At 36.8% G+C, this 25549-nt stretch overlaps 1 protein-coding gene across 13 annotated transcripts in view; it reads left to right on the top strand.

Annotated features, from left to right (window-relative positions):
* ZMYM2 (zinc finger MYM-type containing 2) overlaps positions 1–25549 on the top strand; it is an 87632-nt gene that overhangs the window by 18271 nt on the left and 43812 nt on the right. For 8 of the 13 annotated variants that reach the window (XR_004498128.1, XM_033515695.1, XM_015625638.3 and 5 more), the window contains 5 exons: positions 1053–1173; positions 2294–3153; positions 7666–7951; positions 10808–10973; positions 11705–11917. Coding sequence is in view for 12 of the 13 variants with exons in the window: in XM_033515695.1 (XP_033371586.1) it covers positions 2301–3153; positions 7666–7951; positions 10808–10973; positions 11705–11917 (1518 nt within the window). In the remaining variant the exon portion in view is untranslated. Of the gene's footprint in view, positions 1–1052; positions 1174–2293; positions 3154–7665; positions 7952–10807; positions 10974–11704; positions 11918–25549 lie in introns of those variants that run through there. The other 5 variants (XM_033515711.1, XM_015625646.3, XM_033515705.1 and 2 more) reach the window with 3 other exon arrangements.

Here is a 25549-nt window from a genome sequence, read left to right as displayed (position 1 = left end):
TACGGTATTTTTTTTTTGTGAGAAACCTTCTTTCATTCCATTTCAATGTTACATTTATTGTGGTTCAAATGCTATTACGTAATGGCATTTGGCTGTAAGGCTAACATAGGAAGGAATTAAAAGGTGGTCGCCTTTCTTCTGGGATTAATCTGGTTCACAGCTTTACTGTTTGGTCCTTGTCCTGCTCTCTCTGCTTCTGCTCAGTTAATGGACATCAGGGCTTGAATAGTGTAAATGTGTAGAAAAATATTTGAGCTTTATTCCTCTGGGCATCTTTACTGTCTGGGGATTTTGGGGGCTGTCCTCAAACAGTAGATAACTACACAGGTTGATTTCTCTTAGAAATGCTGCCAAGTCTGGAAAACCTAATGACCATTATAAAACCTGAAGAATAAATAGACACTTTGAACATTTTCAGTCTCTTGTGAATGATCACATGTGTTAATACAGTCTATGGATGCCTGAAGCTGTGCTAAGTATCACTGCAAGTGCATATATTCAAGTTGAAAGATCTTAGCAGTGTAAGGTTTATATTGCATTGTAGGCCTGATTTTATGTCCTATAGTTTTCCTTTTATATTTTAATTTTATTGTGTATTCTGCTACAGGCAGCAAGGAAGTTGACCTGATAAAAAAGAAGGAAATACAGCTGCTAAGTTTTTTTTTTTTTCATCAATTGCTCAGTTTACTTGAATCATTTATTTCTTTAATATTCTATTACAGATCTACTTCTTAACTCTAATGTTTGATTACTCAATTGCAATTATGCATGTCTGTCTCTTACCAAACATGGTGTATTTTTCCCTCTAAAAAGTCTTCTGGAAACGTGATGTGACAGAGTAGAAGATCTCAAACAGTACTCCTGCTGCTTTATTCACAGCAGGGATTGAACAGACTCACATTTCTTACTGTACAATCATAGTGCTGAAAGTCAGGTTTGAACTTAAACTGTAAATTTAGAAGAAAGTCAGTTTAAGGAACATAGCCAGCAGATGATGCTTGATATGAGGAAATCATCTTGGTTAGCTAATGTTTATTTTAACCCTGTTTCAGACCACAGTACTTTTGTGAAAGGCAGCAAGTTGGTACAAGAGCAGTTTACTCACAGGAAAGAAAATAAAAGTTCTTGGAGCGACTTATTAAGGTAAACAGATTGCTGTGGATTTCTGGATGGGTAAGTATAGATGAGCAGGGTATTTCTACTTCTTATATTTACCTTCCTGTATAAAGATTTTACAAAAAAAGCACAGATAGCTACTTCTTCCACACAAACTTAGTGATGTCACACATCAGAATATACTCTAAGATGTACCCAAATTATAATTATGTCTGTATTTTTCTTGTGGTATTATATCAATATTAGTTTAACTTACTGATCTTCACTGTGGATGTTTTTTAGAGCCATGTTAGGTCTTTTAGCTTTGATTATATCCAGGTTGGCTTTTATAATTTTTAATTCATTGTTGAATTGACAGTTATGAAGAACAGATTCCCCAAACTGAACAATTACTGAAAGCAAACAGGTCTCTCCAGGCTAAGTAGCCATTGGGAAGTATTCTGAATAAACACTACTTGCTCTTAAAAGAAATAAGACAAAATCACTGAAAGTTGCAGGAGTATGAGACAAGTCAGGACTTCAAATGAGCTGCCAGTCTGTAGTGGCTACAAATGAGAGAGGTTGCTGTCCACTTTTACCGCTCAGTAATGTATCTATTCCTGTCCTGTGCAACGGTTTCCAATATATCTCTTCCTTATTTGTTCCAGTCATCTTGTGGCTACCTAAAGACCTTTTTGGCAGTGTGGGACTGGGGGAAAATCAGTTGAATTTCAAATTCATTGACATTCCTAATAGGGCTGAAATTTAATAGGAATTCAGTTTTTCTTTCTGTGTGCCTAAATCTTGATCTTGCTTTGCAGTCTAGCAAAAGCAGTGTTAGAAGGTCATTTCTTGTGTATGTGGGGTGGAAAAGGAACTGAGAGATCAGAATCGTGTAATAAATAGCACTGAAAATTCTGTTTCCTGTGTGTGTATGTAGTGATAGAACATTGTGATGTGCAGCAATTGTATATTTTTTGCTAGTATAAGGTTAGAAAGTAAATGGATGTTAAGACATTCAAAGAAGAGCATAGAAAAACTTAATTTTCCCTCATGTTATCTCAGGAAGAAAATAAAGTAAAAGCTGGAACTATTAATTCTGTAGGTATTTTTAAGAACTGTTACTGGAAAGTTGTGTCTTACTCTGAAATTGGATGTGTTTTTTTTTTTTCTTGCTTTGTTTTTCTTCAAACATCAGATCTGGAATGGACACGAGTCCTCTGGGAGGATTAGACTTGTCTGAACATACTCCTAGTCTGCTAGGGAATACCACCATGGCAGCAGGTCTCGCAAATGTAGGAAATACATTTGGAGGTCCACCAAGTTCCTTAGTTTCTAGACCTAATAAATTCCAAAACTCACCTATAGAAGATGATGATGATGTCGTTTTTATTGAACCTATACAACCTCCGCAAAATTCTACGTCGCTGGTAGCAGACCAAAGGAACGCTGCATTTACATCATCTAAAAATGAAGAACTTAAAGGAAATGATTGCAAAATGCTTCCTTCTCCAAAAGACTTAAATTCTCGTAAGGGGAGTATAAGTGAAACTATTATTATTGATGATGAAGAAGACATTGAAACAAATCAAGGACAAGAGAAGAATGCTTCCAGTTTTAATGAACGAAGACTTCCAGAGTGTAAAAATAGAACCAACGAAATGGAATTCTCACCTTCCAGTTTTTCAAGAAGTAAGGTAAATTCAGGAATAGGTAATAGTGGTATAACCACAGAACCAGACTCTGAAATTCAGATTGCTAATGTTACTACATTAGAAACAGGTGCTATGAGCTCTGTCAGTGATGCTCATTTAGAAAATGATGCTGATGTGCGTGACATGAACCTAATGATTACACATGTAACGTCACTGCAGAATGCCAGCTTGGGAGATGTATCTAACGGACTGCAGTCAGATAATTTTGGTGTTAATTTGCAAACATACACCCCATCTTTGACTTCACAGACCAAGACTGGTGTAGGACCTTTCAATCCTGGTAGAATGAACGTGGCTGGAGATGTATTTCAAAATGGAGAATCTGTGACTCATCATAATCCTGGTAAGTTGCAATTTTGAATGTTTCATTAAACGGTGAAAATAAATTGATTATAAATTTTTGATTAATGTATTTTTGGCAGTGATGCTGCTTAGTCTTTTAGCTTAATATGTATGAAAGAATTAATTCCCTTCATGCCCATCACTACCTTGTTCGTGACTAGAATAATGTATGCTCAGTGGCATAATATATTAGGAAACATGTCTTCACCAAAAGAATTATTAAATATGGGAACAGGCTGCCCAAGAAAGCGGTCTCCAACCCTGGAGATATTTAAAAGGGGTGTAGATGTGGCACTCAGGGACATGGTTTAGTGTGGGAGTGCTGGGTTAGTGATTGGATTTGATGATCTGAAGCATATTTTCCAACTGAAATGATTCTGTGATTATATATGTGGTTTGGAAGATTTCTTCTGGATCAGTGTTAGTCTGTTCTCCTTGAATAGGCACCTCACCTTTATATCTTCATTTATATCAGTGGGTGCATAACAAGAGACACTTCTGTCCATCACATTAATTTAGGGTCTGATGTCCCCATTGGAGTACCTACAAATGTATCTGGAGTACCTAGAATGGTTTGGATTGGAAAGGGCATTTAAAGGTCACCTCATCCAACCACCCTGCCATGGCAGGGACAATCTCTCACTGGATGAGGTTGCTCAAAGCCCCATCCAACCTGACCTGGAACACTCAAGGTTGGGGCATCCATAGCTTCTCTGGGTAACCTGTTCCTGTCTCTTGCCACCTTCATTGTAAAATAATTATATCTCGTGTCCAATGTAAACTTACGCTCTTTCAGTTTAAAGGTACTGCCTCTTGTCCTGTTACTACAGGTCTTGTTGACAGATCTCCCTGCATCTTTTTCTGTAACCCCTCCCTTTGTATGTTGAAAGACTGCAATATGGTCTCCCCAGCCTTCTCTTGTCCAGACAGAGCAACTCCAAACTCTTTGCCTGTCTTCACAGGAGAGATGTTCAAGCTTTCTGACACTTCTGTAGCTCTCTTCTTCTGTCTGTGCCTGCTTTAACAGGCCCATTTCTGTCTTGTATGGGGGACCTCAGAGCTAGATACAATATTCCAGGTGAGGTCTCAGCAGAGCAGAGAAGAGGGACAGAATCACCACAGACCAGGATATGAGTGACTTTTTGGTCTCTAAGCACAGGTTGCTGGCTCATGTCCAATTTTCCATCTACCAGTCCCCCATAGTCCTTCTCCACAGGGCTGCCCTCAATCCATTCAGCCCCCAGTTTGTACTGATATTGAGGATTGCCCTGAGTGATCTTGCACTTGGCCTTGTTGAGCTCTCAGTTTTCCATGGGCTCATTCATCCAGGCTGTCAAGATCCGTCTGGATGGCATACTTACTATCTATCCCCTCTGGTTTGTCAATTGCACCATTCAGCCTGGTGTCACCAGTAAACTTGCTGGAGAGCTGCTTAACCTCACTCTCTGTATTGTTGAAAAAAAATAATATCAGTCCTGGTACAGATTTGAGGGACACAGCTTGTTACTGGTTTCCACTTAGTCATTGAACCATGAACTGTAATTCTTGGGGTGCAGTCATCCAGCCAATTCCTTATCCATCAAATATATGTGTCTCCGATTCAGCAGCAAGAACATTGTGGGGAAGGTCTTGGGAGAGGTCCAGGTAGATGAAGTCCATTTAGATGTACTTTGGAGTGGAATTCAGGTTTTGTTTCTCTGAATGGAATCTAGTTTTTTGTGCTTCAGAAATGCTCCAGAGAAAGAGCCAATGCCTAGTAAATTGAGGATGTGGTTTACAATTGCCCTGATCTGAACCAGGTTATTAATGCAAATGTGTGTAGCTCAATATGTTTCAAGAGCTGCATGCCTCTGTAAAACTTCAGTACTGTCTTCTTCCCTACCTCTGCCCCAAGTTGTACTGACACATTTTTTCAGCTTTTTAAAAAAGATAAAGTTTTTGCAAGATGACACTGCAAATAAATGGTATAAATGACAGGAAAGAATTATTTTAAAGCACTTTGGAGCAGGAATGAGCAAGAAAGAAGGGGAGCAACCTGAAAAGCCGTAACAGTAAGAGGCAGTTGAACATGAAAGTGTATAGTCTGATAAACTTGGCCATTACAGAATTGCAGGTAGGAACCTGAAGGATGAAGACATAAGGCAGTGAGGTATGAAAACTCACCAGGAATTAACTAAGGAAGTGTGATACACTTCAGTTCAAGGACATGAAAACTGGATTTTACCTATCCTTTGTAGAGAACTTAAAGCCAAGGAGATAACTTGGCTGATAAATGAGATGTGAAGAAAAGGCATGATATAAAACTGCCTTTTCTTAAAGGCATTTCTAGATAATAATATTCATAAAAATACCCATAAAAATGGGTATCTATGAAACTGGGATATGGAAAAAGTAAAAGATAATGTTTTATATGTTCTTCTGGTATGTTTGTGGAAGAAGAAATGCAACAAAATACAGAGGAAGGCTATCTGAGGCCTTAAGAAAATAAGGAATAATTGAAATAACCTTAATGAGATATTACTACCTACCTTAATTAGGTATTAGTTGTGATGAAAGTTTTAAACCCAAATGAGTAGCAAACTCAAGTTTTCATGAGTGGCAGTTGAGTGCTACTGGAATTACAAGCAGATATAGCTCTCTAGCACATGCTGTGCATTTCTGATGTGGTAAGAAATGTGCTTTCACTTGACATCTAAGAGATGAGTATAATAAAATGAAAAATAAAAAATAAAAGATGAGAATCTCAAAATGTTTCAGGGTGTTAAGGTTCTACCAGGATATTAGTATATTAGAAGTAGTAGAAGTATAAAAAGTTTGAAGAGGGCACTTGATTTTAATTCTAAACAGTCTGGTAGCTTGTCTTAGTTTGTCAGTAAGGATATTCATGCCTTCAAAGGTAAACATCTTCAATGCTTTAAAGAAAAATGTGTTTTATTTTGTGTCCTTTTCCCTTCACCTCTTAATTGCAGCTCTTCTGTTTACTCTCAAGCACTACAACAGGTAAATTTCTAGCTTGTCTTAAATGCCTGAGTAGTAGGACATCCTTGACAGCTAAAAAATCACACCAGAAAATTATCTTTTACCTGCTAAGGAATGTATGTTGTTTCTTGTACTAACAAGTGATCTTGGAACTTTGTCCCTAAATGGATTTTAAAGCTATGCATCAGAATATGTTGTTAATAAAATCCTTTGGGGAAAGAAAGGAATGCAGAAAAATAAAAGGAACCCTTTCCTCCTATTTAATGAAAGATTATGGACCAAAATAATGTCCTTTAAGAATAAGGTATGGGCAGATGGTCATGTCTGTAGGTTAATGTTTTTGTTATCTGAAGTCATAGAATTTAAAATAATCTTCCTTATATTTGGGTATTGGTTGTAATAACACTCCAGAAATACTCTGAGTCACTGCAGTAGGACATTCAAGGCTAGGTAAGTCCCAAGTGCTGTCACAGTATTTGGTATAACTGCCACACACACTATTGAAAATTTATGCAAATGTTTTTTATAGTGCAAAATTGATTCTATTCAGTTTTAATTCATGCTTAAGGAATGTATTAGAAGTGACAGCCTTCAGAAGGTAAACATTTCTAAATTCTGATGACAATCATTTTAAATGAAAGCTTAAATTCGAGAGAAAAGCATAGAAATGACATTTTGTTTGGGGATTTCTTCCCCCCTCCCCCAGAACTGTAGCTTCTGCTCCAGACCAAGATCAGGAGCATGTAATTTAACAAACGATCTTTATAGATGTATTTCTTTCAGGAAAAATGTTCTGCTTATATTCTTGCAATGTGAGTTACACATATAGGAGGTTATGCTACAAAAGATTGGGCAAAGATGACTTTGTACCATGATAGTTTATTTTCCAAAAATACAGATTGAAAACTGGAGTTGGAAACATGGGGACATGGATCTATGTACTGCCAGAAGTTAACAAAATATTGTTTTCTAGGTTCATTGATTTTTACTGAAGACATATCCCTCATGACTTTGCACGTTCACTACTACACAGTATAGTTCTCTGGCTGCAGCCTGGACTAGGAGCCAGTTCTAGGGTTTATCACTGAGGCTGCACACATTATGCTTGTTAAAGCTTTAGAACAAAATAACTAAAGAAAATTTCAGATCTAAATTTACAGAGTTTGTCTCAAACATTGATTTAGAAATTCTGTGTTGTCTGTTGGTCTCTTTTTTTTTAATTGCAGTTTTCTTTGTCTGAAGATAAGATTGCCAACTTGCAATTTCAGTGCAAGTGAATTGAAATCTACAAATCCTGTCACTAGATGTAGGTTGGGACCATCAAGAAATTTGTCCATGTTTTGAAGCTTTGTAGCAATGTAGAGTGGTACCATCAAAACAGGATTTTTTACAATAAACTTGAATTTAAAATATCTTTTTTCTGTGGTGATTCTCACAGAAAAATTATTTCATGGTCGTACATCCATGAATACTGTTCTTTACATACATATGTGTCTCTTGATTTACCTGTATGTTTGGGTTTTTTGTCTTGAAGATTCTTGGATATCCCAGTCAGCTTCCTTTCCTAGGAATCAGAAGCAACCAGGTGTGGATTCCTTGTCACCTGTAGCATCACTTCCTAAGCAAATTTTCCAGCCTTCTGCCCAGCAGCAGCCTTCTAAGCAGGTTAAAGTCACATGTGCAAACTGCAAAAAGCCTTTACAAAAGGGACAGACTGCGTATCAGCGGAAAGGATCAGCTCACCTTTTCTGTTCCACTAGCTGCCTCTCATCGTTTTCACACAAACCCACTCCAAAGAAACTTTGTGTCATGTGCAGAAAGTGAGTTTATTTTTGATGTTTTACTCCATCACCTAAATTCAGTGCTACTTAAGATTCTTATGCATGTATAAGTGTTGCTCCATTTATGATATAAAAATCTGACTATAGAAGTGCTTTATGTTGCTTTAGTGTTTGGAAATGTTGAATTCACTGTGTCTGACAAAATAATACCGAATTCAGAGTATGGGATATTGTTTTGTTGAAAGCCAATACATTAAAAAGAACTGATGCTATTTTTTTTAAATAGAAGGTGTCCAGGTTGTGGCATACCTTGTGACAAGATACACTTCTATGAAGTCCTTTATGGAAAAAAGTGGACTTTGTGTTGTATAGAAAGCACTTATTTGATAGATGAACATGTAAAATCAAGAGGCTTTAAAAGGATGAGAAAGTCATACTTGCAAGAAGCTGGAAGAAACTTGGGAGTTCTTCCACTCTTGGTCATACAGGGATAGGAAAAGCCTTAGATTTTCCCTGTAAGTGGGGCAACTGGCAGTTCTGTAGCTGAAGATAAGTGGGCAGTACAGAGGGAGTAACAAGCATAGCTATAAGTGACTTATTCTAAATTACTAATTAGGTTTAAGTTGTAGTTTTTCATGATTTGCCATACTTGAAAGTGCCAAAGAGAAGTCTTCTGTAATTGTTTTCCTGTAATGTTAAGTGTACAGACTGACTGTACTGTCTTTCTTTCAGTGAACTGTGTACTGAGCTTTTGTACTTTTTCATAGTCTCAGTCTGGTACATGCTGCAGTGACACTGGATAAAGGATGAATTTTTGCTGAACTAAAGAAGGCTTGCAATAAGGACTGCCTTTGTTAGTGTGTGCTCCAGAGAGTGTGATCTTTGCTCAATCACAGATTTAAACTAGTGAAAAAAACCTTTTATATCACTGTCCAGTGTGCTGGATTAATGGCTAGTATTCAGATGCAAGCTATTGGTCTTTTTTTTTTCCTTGGCACTCAGTAAAAATAAGCTGTAGGAAACATGGATATCCTGCATATTCATACCTTAGTATCCTGCAAATGTGGAAAATGTAAATTATTCTAGCTTTTTTAAAATAGGTGTAAAAGCTCAAATTCTCTGAACCCTCCTGTCTACGAGGCTAGTTAAAAGTAATCCTAGCTCTTTTATTGGCATGTTATGTGTTTATACACTATTATCTTTGTAGACATAATCTGGTGACTGCCATATTCAGCTAGCTGAATGATCTATCAAGATGAAGATTAGACAAATCTTTTCTGACTGAAATCATGGCTAGAGCCATACTCCCTTGCCACTTTGGAGATAGTTAAGCTGTGTATTGCAAGAGACTACGTACAAAACTGCCCTAAATGAAGAGGCTTTGTTTTTGAGTTATGAGGAAAACACCTTATTTCTAGCTTTTGAGGTTAAAAAGAATCTTTGTGGAGTCACCTTTGACAATTTTTGAGGTGATGTTAGTCTTTGCTTTTTCACCACTATGAAGTTTTTACTCAATCACAGTGAAATAGAAATTATTATGTACTAAATTAATATGTACTAAATTGTTCCTCTGTGGCACTGTTCTTCTGTATAACCCAACAGAAAAACTCAAAATTCCTAGGTATCTTATAAATCCCTTTTCTTGCATTCCTCTGAGCTCTTCTGTAGCTACATAAATAGCAAGCTCTTCAGGGCAGGAGCTCTGCTCTGCCTTTGTTTTGCAGAACAGGAGTGATAGCACTCCCTGACACAAAGCTTAGTAGTTCTCCAAAGGGTAAGTCACACTCTGCTGACTTCCACTTGATGGAAGAAGGCAAACTTGCAAGTGTTTGTAGTGGGGCTGTACAAGTTTATTTTCAAGAAAGTGTGTTGAGGGACACTTACATTTTCCCTGCTTTCCCTTTGTTTTTTTTCACTTTGTTTTTTTAATTTTAAAGCTTATAGGTATGAGTGTGTGGGGCATGTGTTTTCCAACTGGTGATTCAGATGTGCCTAATCAATTTTTATTTTATCTACTGCCCAGTAGCGTTTCTTACATGTCAATAATACATTTTAGATTTCTGTGGGGTTTTTTTGCTTGGAAGGCAAAGGAGAGGAGGCTTTTATTTCCTCTCCTTATTTCTTTTAATATATGGTGTGTATTAGTTTGGGTCAGTGTAAGTCTGATTAGAACAAGGTTTGTTGGATTTCATGTTACTTTTATTGGTGGTTTTTTGGTTTAAGACATTAAATTGGCACAGTTTCATGGGCAACTGCATGAACTGTTCAGATGCTTTGGAACTTTTTAAAGGAATGATGGAATTAACTTTTGTAAATTTTGACTGATAGAATTTCTAGGAATGTTTGTAGTGGAGTTGAAAGCTTTTTTGGTTGTTTATAGGTTTGAGAAATAGGAGAAAACAACTTTTTCTCTTCCTGTCCTGAGATAAATACTAGAAATGGTGGGGGTACCTACAAACAAAGACCATTTTTTGCTTTTTATTATAAACCTGAATTTTTCATATGGAACTTATATATAGCTTTTGTGTAAAAGGAAAGGCCATTATAAAATTGCTAGTTCAAATTTCCTGTGTTAGATTTTGTATAAAATTGAGTTTGCCATAACTACATCTAATGGTGCATTAATACTGCTTAGCTCTAGAATGATTTAAAGGGAAGAAGTAACTCAAAGCTAAAGAAAAAAATAGGGGTTTACACAGTAAAGACTTATTTACAGTAGTTGTAAAAATATTATCAGACTTAGTATTCATCCTGTGACTAACAACTGTACACTAAAAAAACTGCTTTGAAATGTAAGCCTTGAAAGAATGAACTTCACATGTTACAAGGTTTCATTGTTTATATATGTATTTATACATAAGCACATGTGTTTTTTGTTTTTGTTTTGTATTTCAGAGATATAACAACCATGAAAGGTACCATTGTTGCTCAAGTAGATTCAAGTGAGTCTTTCCAGGAGTTTTGCAGTACATCATGTTTATCCTTCTATGAAGATAAACAGAATCCCTCAAAAGGAGCCTTGAATAAATCAAGATGCACAATCTGTGGTAAACTAACTGAGGTCTGGTTGACTGTTTTTTGTCTTTCTCAAAAATGACATATTAATAGCTTATATACTGAAATACAAGCACTGAAAAGAAGAAAATATGAAATCTTAAGTATTTGGAGATATTGGAAAATATTGAGGCTGATATTTGTTTCAGAAACCTGAAGTGCTTTTTGCTGATAATGTGTTCTGTTAGGTATAGATTCTTGTAATTATAACTCAGATCTCTCACATAAAAGAATTGCTGATGAAAAAATGTCAAAATCCACGGTATTACCTATGTTTTTATTGTATGTTTTGAAAGGTAATGCAGATGGTTCTAGAGATCTGTGGAATAATTTTAAATTCTCATGAATGCATGTATTTATTCTTGATGCCTTCTTGATTACTTAGACTAGCATAGTTGAGGCTACTGCTTTACACAGCATATTGTCTGGCCAATCTTCATATGCCAGGTTCTTTACCTGTAAATTGACCATTTTATAAAATCGCATAGATTGGCCTTCTGCTGTCATATGCAATTACTACATCCTTCCCTCTGGTCTCTCCTTCTAGGCTAAAGGGTAGATGAGTCCAAGAGTTTTCCTAGAACTTTGGAGACAATAGAAACATCCCTTTCTGTTTGTGTATTTCATGGTCATTTCAGGTTATAGTTATTTGAATGTAAGACTTCTGGCTGGTCTACTAGTTTCAGGCAACTTTGTCATTGTCTAGTGATAGAATACTTTTTTTTTTTTATTTTTTAGATTCGTCACGAAGTTAGCTTTAAAAATATGACTCATAAGCTGTGCAGTGATCATTGCTTCAATAGATACAGGATGGCAAATGGTTTAATAATGAATTGCTGTGAGCATTGTGGGGAGTATTTGCCCAGTAAAGGAGCTGGAAACAATGTCCTTACTATTGATGGTCAGCAGAAAAGATTCTGCTGTCAGAACTGCGTTGGTGAATACAAACAGGTAATGACTTCTTTACCTATAAATTAAAATTAAATAAACCTTAATAGTTTCTAAATATATCCTGTTACTTATAGCATGGGTTTACTTCTCCTAAGAAGACATAAGTATCAATGACTTCTAAAAATGACATTAAGGCTAGTGAGAAAAAAATCTGTAATGGACCTTTTTACTACTGTTTCTTTTTGATGTTGCTGTATTTGTTATTAATGAAAGTATAATTGAAATTAAATTTATTAATAATTTCTAGTTTTTCCTATTGGTTGTATCTGAAGTATGTTAATAGCAAGCACACCACACAGGCTTTACAGGTCGTTAAGTTATGGGGGTTTCTATATAAAAGCTCACTTGTATGCAGTTGAAACATTAAAAAATATGCAGAAAATACAGATTGGACATTGCTGTGAGAAGGCTCTAACTGTTTACAGTTTGGCTGTGTACTTGCACTATGTCTCATTTCCATCATCACAATACAGGATTAAAAAAATTGTTACTTTCTTTCTTCCATCTGTTAAATTTTGTGCTTTCATTTTATTTACTCTGTTTGTTTTTCATTTAAGACTGTTAAGATAGTAGTAATTGTGTTTAAAAATAATTCCTAATCAAGAAATCTAATGCTGATGTCCCATACATTTTGCTGAGCCAGCTTAGCTCTGAACTTTTGCTAATGCTGGCTAGAAGGTTTAAATGTTAATCATAGTATTTATAGTATAATAGGATAGCTCTGAAATACTAAATATTTCAGGGGAGGATATAGAATATGGGGATTTGGGGAGTTTTATTATTTGGGTTCTTTTGCTTGGTATGTTCTGCCCTGAGTTTATTATGGGTAGTGTTCTGACAGTGCTGTTTTACTAGCAAGAAATTTGTTATGAATTGCACACTTGAATATGTATGTGAGTGGCCCCAGTGCTGCACATTGCTTGGGGCTCATTCTTCATCTCTTCCCATTTTTAAAAAAGCAGTGGTCCAAGAGAAGAGGCATTGCAGTGCTGTGTTGTAAATTTCTTTAATGTTGCATTGTGTGCTTGTATTTTCTCACTGGATGCTGAGCTCTGATGTTTGTGGAGATGGCCGTTCCTGTGTACGTGCTGTGTGTGAAGAGCAAAGCTGGAAACGTGCGTATGCAAAGTCTAACTAGAAACGTAACATAAGCCTTATTTTTTTGCCACAGCGGTACCAAAAGGGACAGGATAGGTTTTCAAGCTGCTAAAAACGTAGGCATGCCCAGAAGCCATGGAAAGACTTGGAAGAAACGTTGAATACTGTATCTTGAAGAGACAAAAGTGTGCAGGAGATTAACTTTGAACATGAGACATTCCCACACATCCTGTATAACTTACACTGCACATGGATTTATGAAATGAACATGGAATTTTGAGGTTGAATGATAAATTTGTACTTTAATGACAAAATATTTGTTGGCATACTGTTGTATTTTGTGTTTAGATATGTATTTGAAAATGAGAAGTAAGTTGTATGTTCTGGTTTAATTTAGGGAGGAGGAGCAGTTTGCAGTAGCAAGGATCTTCACAAGTAGTGTCAAATTGGTGCGTTATTGCGAGAACCTTTAAAATTCAGACATACTGTTTCAGTTCATTCACTTCTGACAGCAGATTTTACACAAGCCAGTTCCTAATTCCAGTATCAAAATATGTGGTACTGTGCAATTATAATAGGCTATGAGAAGCTTAATTTGAGTGTTGTGTGCATCTGTTTTGGAATGGTGATTAAGAGTAGTTCTTAACTGGTAGGTTTCAAATATTCACGAAGTGTGAGGAGTTCGTGTATTATTAAGAGAAGCTCTTAAGGGAAAGCCCTGTGTGACCAACCAAGTGGTTTTCTGTTAAGGAGTAACCACACCAGAGAACCTTATCCAGGGACTGTAGATCTTGTTTATCTGGAGTTTTGTAAAGCCTTTGACATGGTCCCCCCACAATGTTCTTCTCTCCAAATTTGAAAGTGATGGATTCAACAGGTGGACTGTTATAGATGTATTAGGAATTGGTTGGATGGTTGCATCCAGATGGCAGTGGTCAGTAGTTCAGAGTCCTGATAAACATTGGTGACAAGTGGTGTCCCTCAGGGGTCAGTGTTTGGATGGGTTTTTTTCACATCTTCATTAAGGAACAGACAAAGGCACCAGGTGCATCCACATGAAGTTCGCAAATGACACCAAGGTGAGGATGCAGTGGCACACCTGAATGATGCGATGCAATCCAGAGGGACTGGACAAGCTTGATGTGACTGCATGGGAATCTCAACCATTTCAAAGGCTTCAGAGAAGTCCAGATAAAGGATAAATACCAAGTTGCAAGGTGCTGCATCTGGCTTAGGACATACTCCAGTTCCTATAAAGGCTGGGGAATTGAACAGATGGAGAGCGGAGAAGGACTTGGTGGTGCTGGTGGGCGAGAGGCTGGCCATGAGCTGTCAGTGTGCACTCCCAGCCCAGAAAGACAAAGGTGTCCTGGGCTGCATCCAGAGCAGCGTGGGCAGCAGGGCCAGGGAGGGGATTCTGCCCCTCTGCTCTGCTCTGCTCAGACCCCACCTGCAGGGCTGCAGCAGCTCTGGGGTCCCAGCACAGGGAGGATGGGGACCTGTGGGAGAGAGTACAGAGGGGGGACAGTGAGGGCGGGAGAACCTCTCCTATGAGGAAGAACTGAGAGTTGGGGTTGTTCAGTCTAGAAAGTAGAAGGCTTCAGGCTGACCTAATTGTGAGCTTCCAATAACTGAAGGGAACTTACAGGAATGACAGGAGAAGATTGTTTACAAGAGCACATAGTGATGGGACAAGGGGAAATGGGTTTAGATTTAAAGATATTAGGTTTAGATTAGATACTACGAACAAGTTTTTACAGGGTAGTGAGGCAGTGGAACAGGTTGCCCAGGGAAATTGTGGAAGTGTTCAAGGCCAGGTTGAATGGTGCCCTGAGCAGCCTGGTCTAGTGGAAGGTGTCCCTGACAGAGGGAAAGTGGTTTGAAACTAGATGATCTTCCAACCCAGACCATTCTGTGGTTCTATGAGTATACGAAAGTCAAACCATAAAAGTGGAAGTTCTTCTAGTGTATGCTATAGGTGTCCAAAGTTGCTCAGGACACAAATACTTGAGAATATTTAGTTGATATAATATTTAGGTTTGAAGTTTATTTAGATGTTTTGAGTTGAGAAAGTTCAAGGAGTTCTGGTTTTTTAGAAAAGAAGTTTAGACTGGAAAATGTCACTGACAACCCGGTGGGCCACTATTGGTAAATTATGGGTTGCTCTGTTCAGTTGTAACGATGTTTCCTTGGAAATTACTAGATCTTGCTTTAAAGGAGAGCTGTGGAAGGAGAGATTTTGAGAGAGTCATTATTGCATACTGAAATAAACCTAATGAAAGAAATAAACACAAAAAAATTAATGTTATTTGATTCCTGCATTGTGTTGTACAACTAATTATTGTGTGTCACACAAGAGTTTTAGCAAATGTTTTCTTACAAACAGTTGTAAAATAAATAGGTCTTGCTGGTATGAGTTTTGTATTAAGCAGTTTATATTGTAAATGTCATACACATATCAATATTGCTATACATTTGTAGTAGTAATAAATGAAAACTCCTTATTACTTGTACCTATCTCTATACTTAATCACAATTTTTAAAAATAAATGTTACACTGATTTGAACACCTAATATTTCAAAACTCATAATGGACTTTTTTTCATATTTTCTTGGAATAAAAAAATTAAATTGTGGGTAATAAAAATTAGTGGCTCTCAAAACGACAAGTAATTAGATTACTGCAAGTAATCCATCTGCTGCAAAGGGCGTTTTTCCTCTGCTTTAGACTGTTCTGGGAGTAAGAAAAAGTGTTATTCCTGGGATAGAGTAGTTTTTTTCTCAACTGTCTTATGTACCAGTTTCAGAACTTGCGTTAGAAATGAGACATACATAATCTTTAGTATTGCATTATGTATCTTGATTTTCTGAGACGTTGTTCTTTCTTTCCTAAAACTTGAAGTGATTGCAAAGCTTAGGTGTCTTTTAGTATTAAAAAGTTAAGAAAAATAATGATTTCTGAAATGATTGAAAATAGTAATTAGGCACATTTTTTATAAATAACATTAACCAATGCTCACAGTAGTTATATTCAAGAGTAAGTTAATTTCTTTGACAAAACAGCCATTTGTGAAGACAGCTAAAGGCAAATCAAGGTTTTTAATAAAAGATAAAACCGATAAAATAATTTCTCAGAAACTAAGTATGACAAAAAATAAGTATGGCAATTTAGGTAAAATGTGAAAACAAAACTCTTATTGGAAGTGTTCAATCTATTTAAAACGTGAAGATTACTATTATTGCTAGATTATACATTCTTAACACTTGCACTGAGGTTCAAACTCTTGACATGTGGAGGGTCAAGAGGAACTTAAAGAATGACCCACAAAGAAATAGCAAACTAAACAAAAACACAGTAGAAGAGAATAAAATTATAGCTGGAGATATATATTCATATATATATATATTCACATATATATTCATATATATATATAAATTATATCTGGGAGCTGGCTAAAATTGTCTGTTATTTTACAAATACTGAAATATCTTATTTATTGAACAGGTATTTTGTACAGTTAAAATGAAAATGTAGGCATTAAAAAAATTACTTCAGTGATTCACTTGAAAATTATCTGTGCAGTACATTGGACATGACCTCAAATTTGCCTGCCATAAAGATGTTCACCACACACGCTGTACATGTACCTAGGTTATTTCAGTATTTTTTTTTCTGCTACTATTGAATGTTTTCTGTCTCCACAAAATTAGTTAACCTTCTTTTCAAAGTAGTTCCCCTGTTTGTGTCCTGGTTTGCTGGATTTTGCTACAGGCTTGACAACCTTGTTTTAAGAAACAAGTAGAATATCCTATGACTTTGTGACTTAGCTTGTTCAACCAACCATACCTTTTAATTTCAAGCTTTTCCAACTAAGCTAATGCAGCATCTGTGTCTGCTTTAAAAAGTATTTTGCTTCCTTGCTTGATCAGTCCATGGTGTTCTTGATTCTACCAAGAAGGTATTTAATGCCTTGCTGGTTAAAAATGTGCCTTTTCTTTTTTTACTTTGCTTCTGTAACTAAAGTTCTTCTTAAAATACGACCTGGGGTTAGCTTGCTTTGGGGGCTTCTTAAAGTGCTGGTCTTCATCTACTTCCAAAAAGGAGGATGGGGTGGGAAAGGAGCTCTAGGTATTTCTACATAGGCTTTTTGATAGCTCTGGACTGAAGTGCTACTGAACAAATGCACGCCAAACAAGTTTTTCTAGTTGGAGACGATGCTTGCATCATCTAATAAAAAAATTTTCAATACTGAATAAAAGTACATTTGGTTATTTGTTGATCAGATGAAGACTTAGTACTGAACATGCTTCAAGACTAACAAGACTATGCCATGTCCCGAAGCTATTCACTTACAAGCAATAGAAAAAAACACCCTAGGCAGTCATGCTTCCCTGTTCACTTTCTGCTCCTTGCCAAGGAACTGCTTTTGTGAAACTCTTAAAATCACTTGTCTATTTTATCACTCTGCAGGGGTTTAAGAGCCTTTACTGTATACAATAATATGCATGTCAGTTCTGCCGCTAACAATTAATTGCTTACATAGAGTTTGTACTGAGACTCAAAAAGTGCAGTTATCTACTGGTTTAAATATCACCAATGTGATATTTAATATCACAAATGTGATAGAATGTCCTGTCACTTAGCACTTCAGTGGAAGCATCTAGGGTTTTTGACTTTGTCTTGTCCCATGCAGTGTCTGGGTTTTTTTCTGTGCTTCTTTCCTATTAAGATAGCGTGTCCTTCCTGTCTTCCTTTTTATCTTGATAGTACAATGAACTACAAAATCTACCGCTTCCTGCTGTTGTTACTGTTTTATAAACTCTCATTTCCAAGTGTCTGTTTCAAGAGTGAATACCCTTGACAAAGTCAGTAATTGTTAGAGTTGAACAGCCCACTTACATTGAAATGTTAGGAATACTTTTTCTGTTTTAAATTGTGGTCACTTTTAAGGAGAAGTTCTGTGGTTTCTGACAGATCAAACTGTGGTTTAATAGTGGAGTTTCTTCCTCATATAGTAAACCACTTCTGTTTAGTTCAGGTAATACTCAGTTTGGTTTTAAGTAATCTCTGATAATGCTGTTGTCTCATACTATGCACAGTTCTACAAAGCTAGATGCTTTTTATCCCATTTAACATGGTTAAAAGAAAGAAATCTTTATCAACCAAGACATAATTTCTTCTTTCTTCCTGCTTAGTTATATGGGGAGTTTTTTTGAGACCTCTTGGTGTTGCAATACTAAGTTTCTTGGATCTGTGATGCAAATTGAGTCCTAGAAATTATACTGTTCTACTTTTTCTTTTGCTGTTTATTTAGTCCTGCTTTCTGGAACCATTTATTTTGCCATTTCTTCTTCAAATGTCTGTTTTCCAACCTTAGAATTTGCTGCTCTTCAATAAAAACTGTGTTACCAGATGCCTTAGACATCTGAATATAGTTTATCATAACTGTTCAGAATACTATTATGTAGATATTTTAGAAGAAAAAATTGATGGGTCCATCAGAAATGGCTTGGTAGTTCTGAAGAAAACTACACAGGGCAGTCCAATCTGAGGTATGGTTTTTGTGGGAGCACAGGAGCTTCTTGGAAAGAAGAAGCAAGGAGGTGGCATGACTAGGTATCATAGTTACGATGGATATATGCACATCCATGCACTGGTGTACCTGGAATAATAACCTGGCTGGGGTTGAGGGGAAGAGAGAAAAGGCAGAACAGAAACAGCTGAAACATTCAGTTAATGTAGAAGTAGCTTGCATTTTGAGGCAGGTATTTTCAGCTCTGCTTTTCTCAGAGACAGGAAGACAAGTGTTTTGAGAGTGGAAACAAAACCAGCAAAAAGACACAATACTGGCAGTTGGAGATGCCAAGGAAAAGTACTGGACAAGTTATCTATCTCAGTGTTTGTAGAGTTCAGTTGATGCAATGTAAACATAAATCACTTGGTGTTCAAGGCCCACAAAAGCAGTAGCTTCATCTTCTGCTTTTAGGACTTGGGCAAATGCTTTTGAGGAAGAGTTTACAGTTGTTACTCATGGGGGAGAGGTTATTTGGATGCAGTATTTTAGGAGTAAATAAATTATAGTTTCTTCTTTCTTTGCTGTTACAGACTCTGCTGATACCTCTTTCTTTTCTTAGACATGCATGTTGCTTCTGGATTCATCAGGCCATCCTTTCAAATGAATCTGAAGTAGTTTAGCAACTGTTTTCTTGATTACCTTTCTTAGGGATCTCTGTTATCATAGAATTCCATGTAGCAAATATATCTGCTTTTCTGCTTACAGAAAATGTTGTCTCCTTTCTTTTTTTCTTTTTGAACACAGTACTATGTTTCTGTCCTGAAATTTCCTGGTGTTTTTCTTAATTCTAATCCAAACCTCTTATTCCATAAAGCTACCAGGAAGGTTTGCCTGGATTGAGAAGTATCTAAAAATCTGTTTTACTGTGGAGTTTTAACTACAAAGCATTTCCTTTAACTGGAAGCAAATCTTTGGGCTACTACATAGCATTGTAGCAATCAGCTGCCGTTCTGATATTTTCTGGTGACTGGCCCTTGTATGGGAGAAGTTGTAGCAAGAATGCTCTCTTACACTGTATGTCCTTCATAATACTCTCTTAGCCTTGTCAAGGCAGATGAACCAGATGGTACTGCTTTTTTTTCAGTCAGGAATGAAAGTGTCTAGTACAGATGCCTAGATTCAAGGCGCAGTAATGGCTTTATTGAAGTACTTTTGCAGCTAGAAGGTTGAAGAACAGAGCCTTTCATTAGTTTCAGTTGCTAACAGAAAGGAGGATTCTAATATGGCCTGAAGTTATGCTCTGACATTTATTTTGGAGTTTGATTTTTATTCTTGGTGTATGATATATGTAACAAGTGCTGTACACTTTAGCTTATGTGATCCTTTCATATATAAAGGAAGGTCAAGATTCCTTCTAAAATAATAGTTGCTTTTAGTGGCAAGAATCCTCAAAAAACCCTCTAAGCGAATTTTATTTCCAAGAATTAGTATTTTTGTTGAAACAATTCTGGAATATGTCACATTCATCTACTTCATCTTGCATTTTGATAGCTGCTTTTGTAGTTGCCCATTTGAGTTGAACACCATCCTAGTGAACGGAAGGAATATTTGAAATATATCTAGAACTAGTGACTTGCAAGAGTTTTCATATCACATTGTTTAATGTCTGTTATTTCTCATGAGATACCTATCATGAAATAGACCTAGAATTAAGTCTGTAATGTACAAACAAGTCATGAAAGAACAAATTAGTTTAGAATGAAATATAATGAGAGGAATATTCAGGTTTCTTCATCTATCATAAACTTTAGGCTTTGCAAGAGGTCAAACATGCAATGAGATCTAGCCAAAATTACATTATCTCAATGCAGATTCTAGGTGGAGTAGTGAAGGAGAGGTGTAGTCAGACTACTGTGCATTAAGCTTCCCCTCAGAGGGCATTGGGCTTTTATTCTCTTGAAATTTTGCTTCAGGATTAGTTTAGTTTATTTGTATTGAGAAATTGATACCACTTTCTTTACTAATTTGGTTGTGTTTTAACTTCCATTTTACTTGAAATTACAGTCCTTGAATGTGCATGTAGATGCATAGGATGCTGTAGATGTGAATTTGCACATGGGAGGAAAATGACTGATGATTTCTCTAGCAGATTGGTTTTGTGTTACTTTAATCTTTGGAGGAAACTTGAAGTTGAGGCTAGTTTGACTGGGCAGGTTTTGTCTGGAGGCATTTTTCTCTACCGTTGAAATATTACGGGGAGCACAAGATGAAGCTAATACTTTATCTGAAATGGAAGATACTTGCCGAGAAAGCAGCTTTGGAGAAAAAGACTTTGGTGTCCTAGTGGAGGAGGTGAACTGGGATTAGGAGTGTGTCCTTGCAGCAGAGATGGCCAGCTGGGTGCTGTGTTGTCTCCTAAAATGCCTCACCTCTGGAGGTCATCTTGTCCACCCCCAGCTCAAAGAGGGTCACCTGGAGCAGGCCCCTCAGGACCACACCCATTTGAGTTTTTGAATATCCCCAAGGATGGGGACTCCCCAGCTTGTGTGGGCAACCTATTGCTATATTAACAGGACTGCAGCCAGCAGGACAGAGGAGGTGATTTTTGTGCCCCATGCTTTCTCCCCATCCTTCTGTTCTTGAGACTGCATCTGGAGTACAATGACCAGTTTTGGATTTGACAGAATGAGAGGTATTGTCATAATGATGGAAGTTCAGTGGAGAGCTACTAAGATATTTAGATGTCTGGAGTACCTGACATAAAACCAAAACCACCTTAAAGGTAAAGCCACCCCATGACAGTAGGACAGGCTTAGGAGCAGTTACTTTGTTCAGCCCTGAGAAGCAAAAAGGAGGATGAGTTATCTAATGGGAGGAGACAGAAGAAGACGAAGTTGACCTCTAAGATGAGTTGCATAGTGGAAGGAATAAAGGCAAGAGACACAATTTCAAAACAAGGGGAAGCTTATATAAGGACAAAGGTGATTTGGTTTTGGTTTTTATTGTTGTGGTTTGTTTAATTTTGTGTGTTTTGGTTTGGTTTTTTCCTCCTATAAGGATGGTAAAATCCTCCTGAGGGGTTTTGGAGTGCTTGTCCTTGGAGATGCACAGATTTGACTGGACCAAGATCCCAAGCAAACAAACACCTTTGGACCTGCTTTGTGCAGGAGGCAGCACTTGACCTCCGGATGTCTCCTCCAGTCCATATGATTCTGTGATTTTGCTCTTCTTAACCAAAGAAGGAAGGAGTGATTTTTAAAACAAAGACTCAGGAAGTTTTGCAATTTTTACTCTTTACTTGGTCACTAGTGAAGATTTTGATATTTTGTTCTGGTTTTCTTCTGCCAGTGAAGATCTTCTGTGTCCTGCCATAAACTATCAACAACATTGACACAGCTTTATATTTTCCTTAATTTCTTTTCTAAACACTTACTCTTCCTTTGAGGATGGTTAAAATATTAAATTAAATATGTTCTGTAGTAAGAACCTGAGAAAGCTGTTACAGTTCTCATCAGGGATTGAAACTCCTGCAGTGATGTCAGTGGGTGTGCATGGAAGAGTAAGACCAGGGCAGGAACTTAGGTTATTTTCCTCTGAGCATTCTCTCACCTTCTGACTCTCTAGAGGTCAGGGCATCCCTTTAACTTGATGCAATGTTCCTGTATGCTATTTTTGGCAAACCTCTCTAATCAGTGCTTGTCCAGTCTCCTTGTGAATGCATACAGTTTTTCCATCCACGACTATCTCTGTTAAGAGGTTCTGCTGTTCATTACATGAAGAGCTGTCTCCTGTTTATTTTCAAATTTTTTGATATTCATATGATTTTGCATAGTTGGTAATATTAGAAAATACACTGAGCAGTTGATCCATAGTACCCTACATAATACCATTTTTGGTTCTGTCATTATTCTCCTAAGCTATCTTGTTTCCAGGCCAAAAGTCCTTACCTCATAAGAATGCTTTGACCCTTTGTATTACTGTAACTTTCCTTAATTTTAGTGAATCTTCTGTTTGTTTATGGCAGCTAGAAGGGTACTTCGAGAGAAAGGATTCTCAAATGTTATTTTTTTCTGGAGAATGACATTAATACTGCAGAGTCTTAAAGATGAAAGAGATTATGTTGTGAGGAATTTGAGAGTAGTGTAATGTAGGTTAGCTGGGAAACTTGATAGTCTCATTTGGAAATTTAACATTAACAGAAAAAAAATCTTGGTTTGCATTATGTGTTCATTATATTCAAAAACATTAGAGATATAGTGAGGCTCTCTGTTGATGTTGTCAATGGAGGAAGTCGTTGAATTAGACTGTTAAAAAATAAATGTTTGAGACACATGTATAATACGGATTGAATACTTTCAGATATGCATTAATTTTTTAATAATAGTGTGGTACTTCTTGGGGTTTTTTTGAATGGTTTTAATATTTGAACTTGGAAGTTTAGGGAGTGCTAGAAAGAGTAATAAAAATGCAAGAAAGGTGTTTTGCTTGAGGGAGATGATGATTGCCACATTTTAGGAGTGATACATTTAAAGAAGGTTTGGGCCTTCTAATTTTCTTTTTTTCTACCATACCCTGTCTTCACTTGTGTAACAATATGTTTAAATTTCTAATAATGCAGAAATGCTGAAGCATTCTTTTTAGTTGTTATTAGAAAAATAAAATGAGAGTTTTGTTACTACAGCTTTGCTCCTACCCACCGAATCTTCTGCACAGTTGGCGTGTTTTTTGGAAATTTTTATTCCTTGTAGTATGGATAAATTAGATCTAGGTTTGCTAAATTATTACAAGACAGCAATAAACAAAAATTCTCTCTTTTAAATCTGGAAGGGGTGGGGTGAAGTCACTAAACAACTTTCAAGATGTATGAAATTCAGAAATGATTGACATGCTGTCGCACTGTTCTTTATGTGCATGGTCCTTTCTTGATATCACCTAAATGATGAGGTATTTGAGATGCTGGTTAGCAAAAACTATTTCTGCTTTCAAGGAATTTTTGTAGAAACATGTAATTTGCTGACAATGAATTTTTTTTCCATAATGCTCTATATATTAATTTATTAAAACTATAAATTCATTTATTAAAACTTTCATCTTGCTATCTCTTGAAGTCACTGTATCCTTGGTTGGATTTCTCTTTTGGGTATGGAACTTGTGAAAGTTTCATTTGCCTGTGCATTGTTTTCTGATTATATTGTTGAATGCTCTTAATTGTTAGCCAGCATATTTGCATCAATGCTTCTAGATTTTCATTTTGGTTTATTCTGGAGCTACCAAGGCTATTTATGCAAGCAGATTTTTTTGTGGTGTTTATCCATTAAGCATGTTCCAAGAAATCAAGTCCTTTGTAAATTGTAGCCTCCTGTATTATTAGTAATATAACTCAGATTTTTTTTTATGCTTTGCTTTTGTTTCTTAGCCTGCCAGAGGAGATGAATAGCAGCAGAGTAGCTCCAACTCACAGAACAATATAGCTACTACATTTTGGTCTTGTATTACGTGTGAATTTTGTCAATATTGTGGCTGATTAGGAAGATAATGATATCCCAAGTAACATGTTCAAAGGCAAATCGAAAAAAATTAAAATAGAATGTCCTAGAGTCGTATTTTATACTCTCTTCTAGGTAGGAGTTTGATATCTTGACAGGTACTCCCTTTTGGAGGAAATCCATAGCAAAGGTTTCATGAAAGCATGTGGAAATTATGTGTAGAAATTTTACTGGTCCCTGCAAAGTGCTACATCAAAGTTCTGTCACAGGCATGTGGATTTGTTTGTTTTTGTGTGGATGCTCTTAGTATAGGAAAGATGACATTATAAACCCATAAATTTATTCTCTATCTGTCTGTAAGACTGGATTTAACTAGTTTTCAAATTTGGGTACTGAAAAATGGGAAGAGCAAAGATACCCTCTGAAGCTTGTCTCACTCTGAGCAAAGTGAAGCACCTTTGAAACAAGCTTTGCCTTTTCTTGCCCTTTCCATCCTTGAGAATAGGGAAAGAGGGAGAGAGTGCCAAAATTATTTCTTTAGAAGGGAAGACATGTTAAGTGTCTTAAGTGATGATTTTCTAATACTTAATAAGGTGAGAGTCTGTCTTGTAGGAGGCCCATCATTTTTGATGAGGAATTTTCTTTATCACTGTCAAAACTATGATACTATTTCTATGGGCAGAGAAGGTGTCTAGATATTTTTTTCTGAAACTTGCTTTATTGTGCTTGAGATTCTTGCTTAACACTGGCATATGTAATACATGTAGCACATCAGAATTATTGATTTTGTATGTTGACGATGTCATTGGTATTTCTGCTCTGTGTAGCTTTTTCTGTGCTTTTTGTAGAACGTTTGTTCCATTCTGTGGAAAAGTGTTGATGGACTGACTGCTGTGTTGAGAGATGTCAAAATCGAGTCTGTTATCAGGTTCATGGAGTCACAGTTCAGCATAGAAACTGTGCAGTGTGTTCCTCCTGCCTGGAGGATTGGAGATACAAATTTTTATAGCCCCAAAGTTTATTAATTCTTCATAACTTCTTTGCTGTGCAGGTGACTGCACAATGGAACAGATTGCCCAGAGAAGTTAGGGAGTCTCCCTCATTGGAGATATTCATGAGCCATCTGGGATGCAGTCCTGTTCAATGTGCTCTAGGAAGACCCTGCTTGAACAGGGAAGTTGGACCAAAGGTCTTTTCTAAGCTTACGCATTCTGTGAATCACATTAGCCATGTCAGATTCCTGTTCCTTTTCTTACAACCATTGTCCCATCAACAAGGAGAGAGGAATAGAGTTCTTTCAAACTCTTCAACTCAGCACAACTTGTTGCATACTCTTACCACAGTTCAGTTTGCAGACAGTGGGATTTGGGATGGAATTGGGATGTTTTGGTTGGAGTTTTTTGGAGGGGTGTGTGTGTGTCTTAACACAGAATGTTAGTTTTAGCTGGCTTTTTCCCAGGAGTAAAAGACTCACCCATAGTGCTGAATGCTCTTTAGAGGATGATGAGGGGAGTTAATACAGGCTGGATCTG

The sequence above is a fragment of the Parus major genome, chromosome 1, assembly GCF_001522545.3.
Source record: "Parus major isolate Abel chromosome 1, Parus_major1.1, whole genome shotgun sequence".
Taxonomy (NCBI): domain Eukaryota; kingdom Metazoa; phylum Chordata; class Aves; order Passeriformes; family Paridae; genus Parus; species Parus major.
The sequence above is the reverse complement of the archived record's forward strand: the minus strand, read 5'-3'. Positions and strand labels throughout refer to the sequence as shown.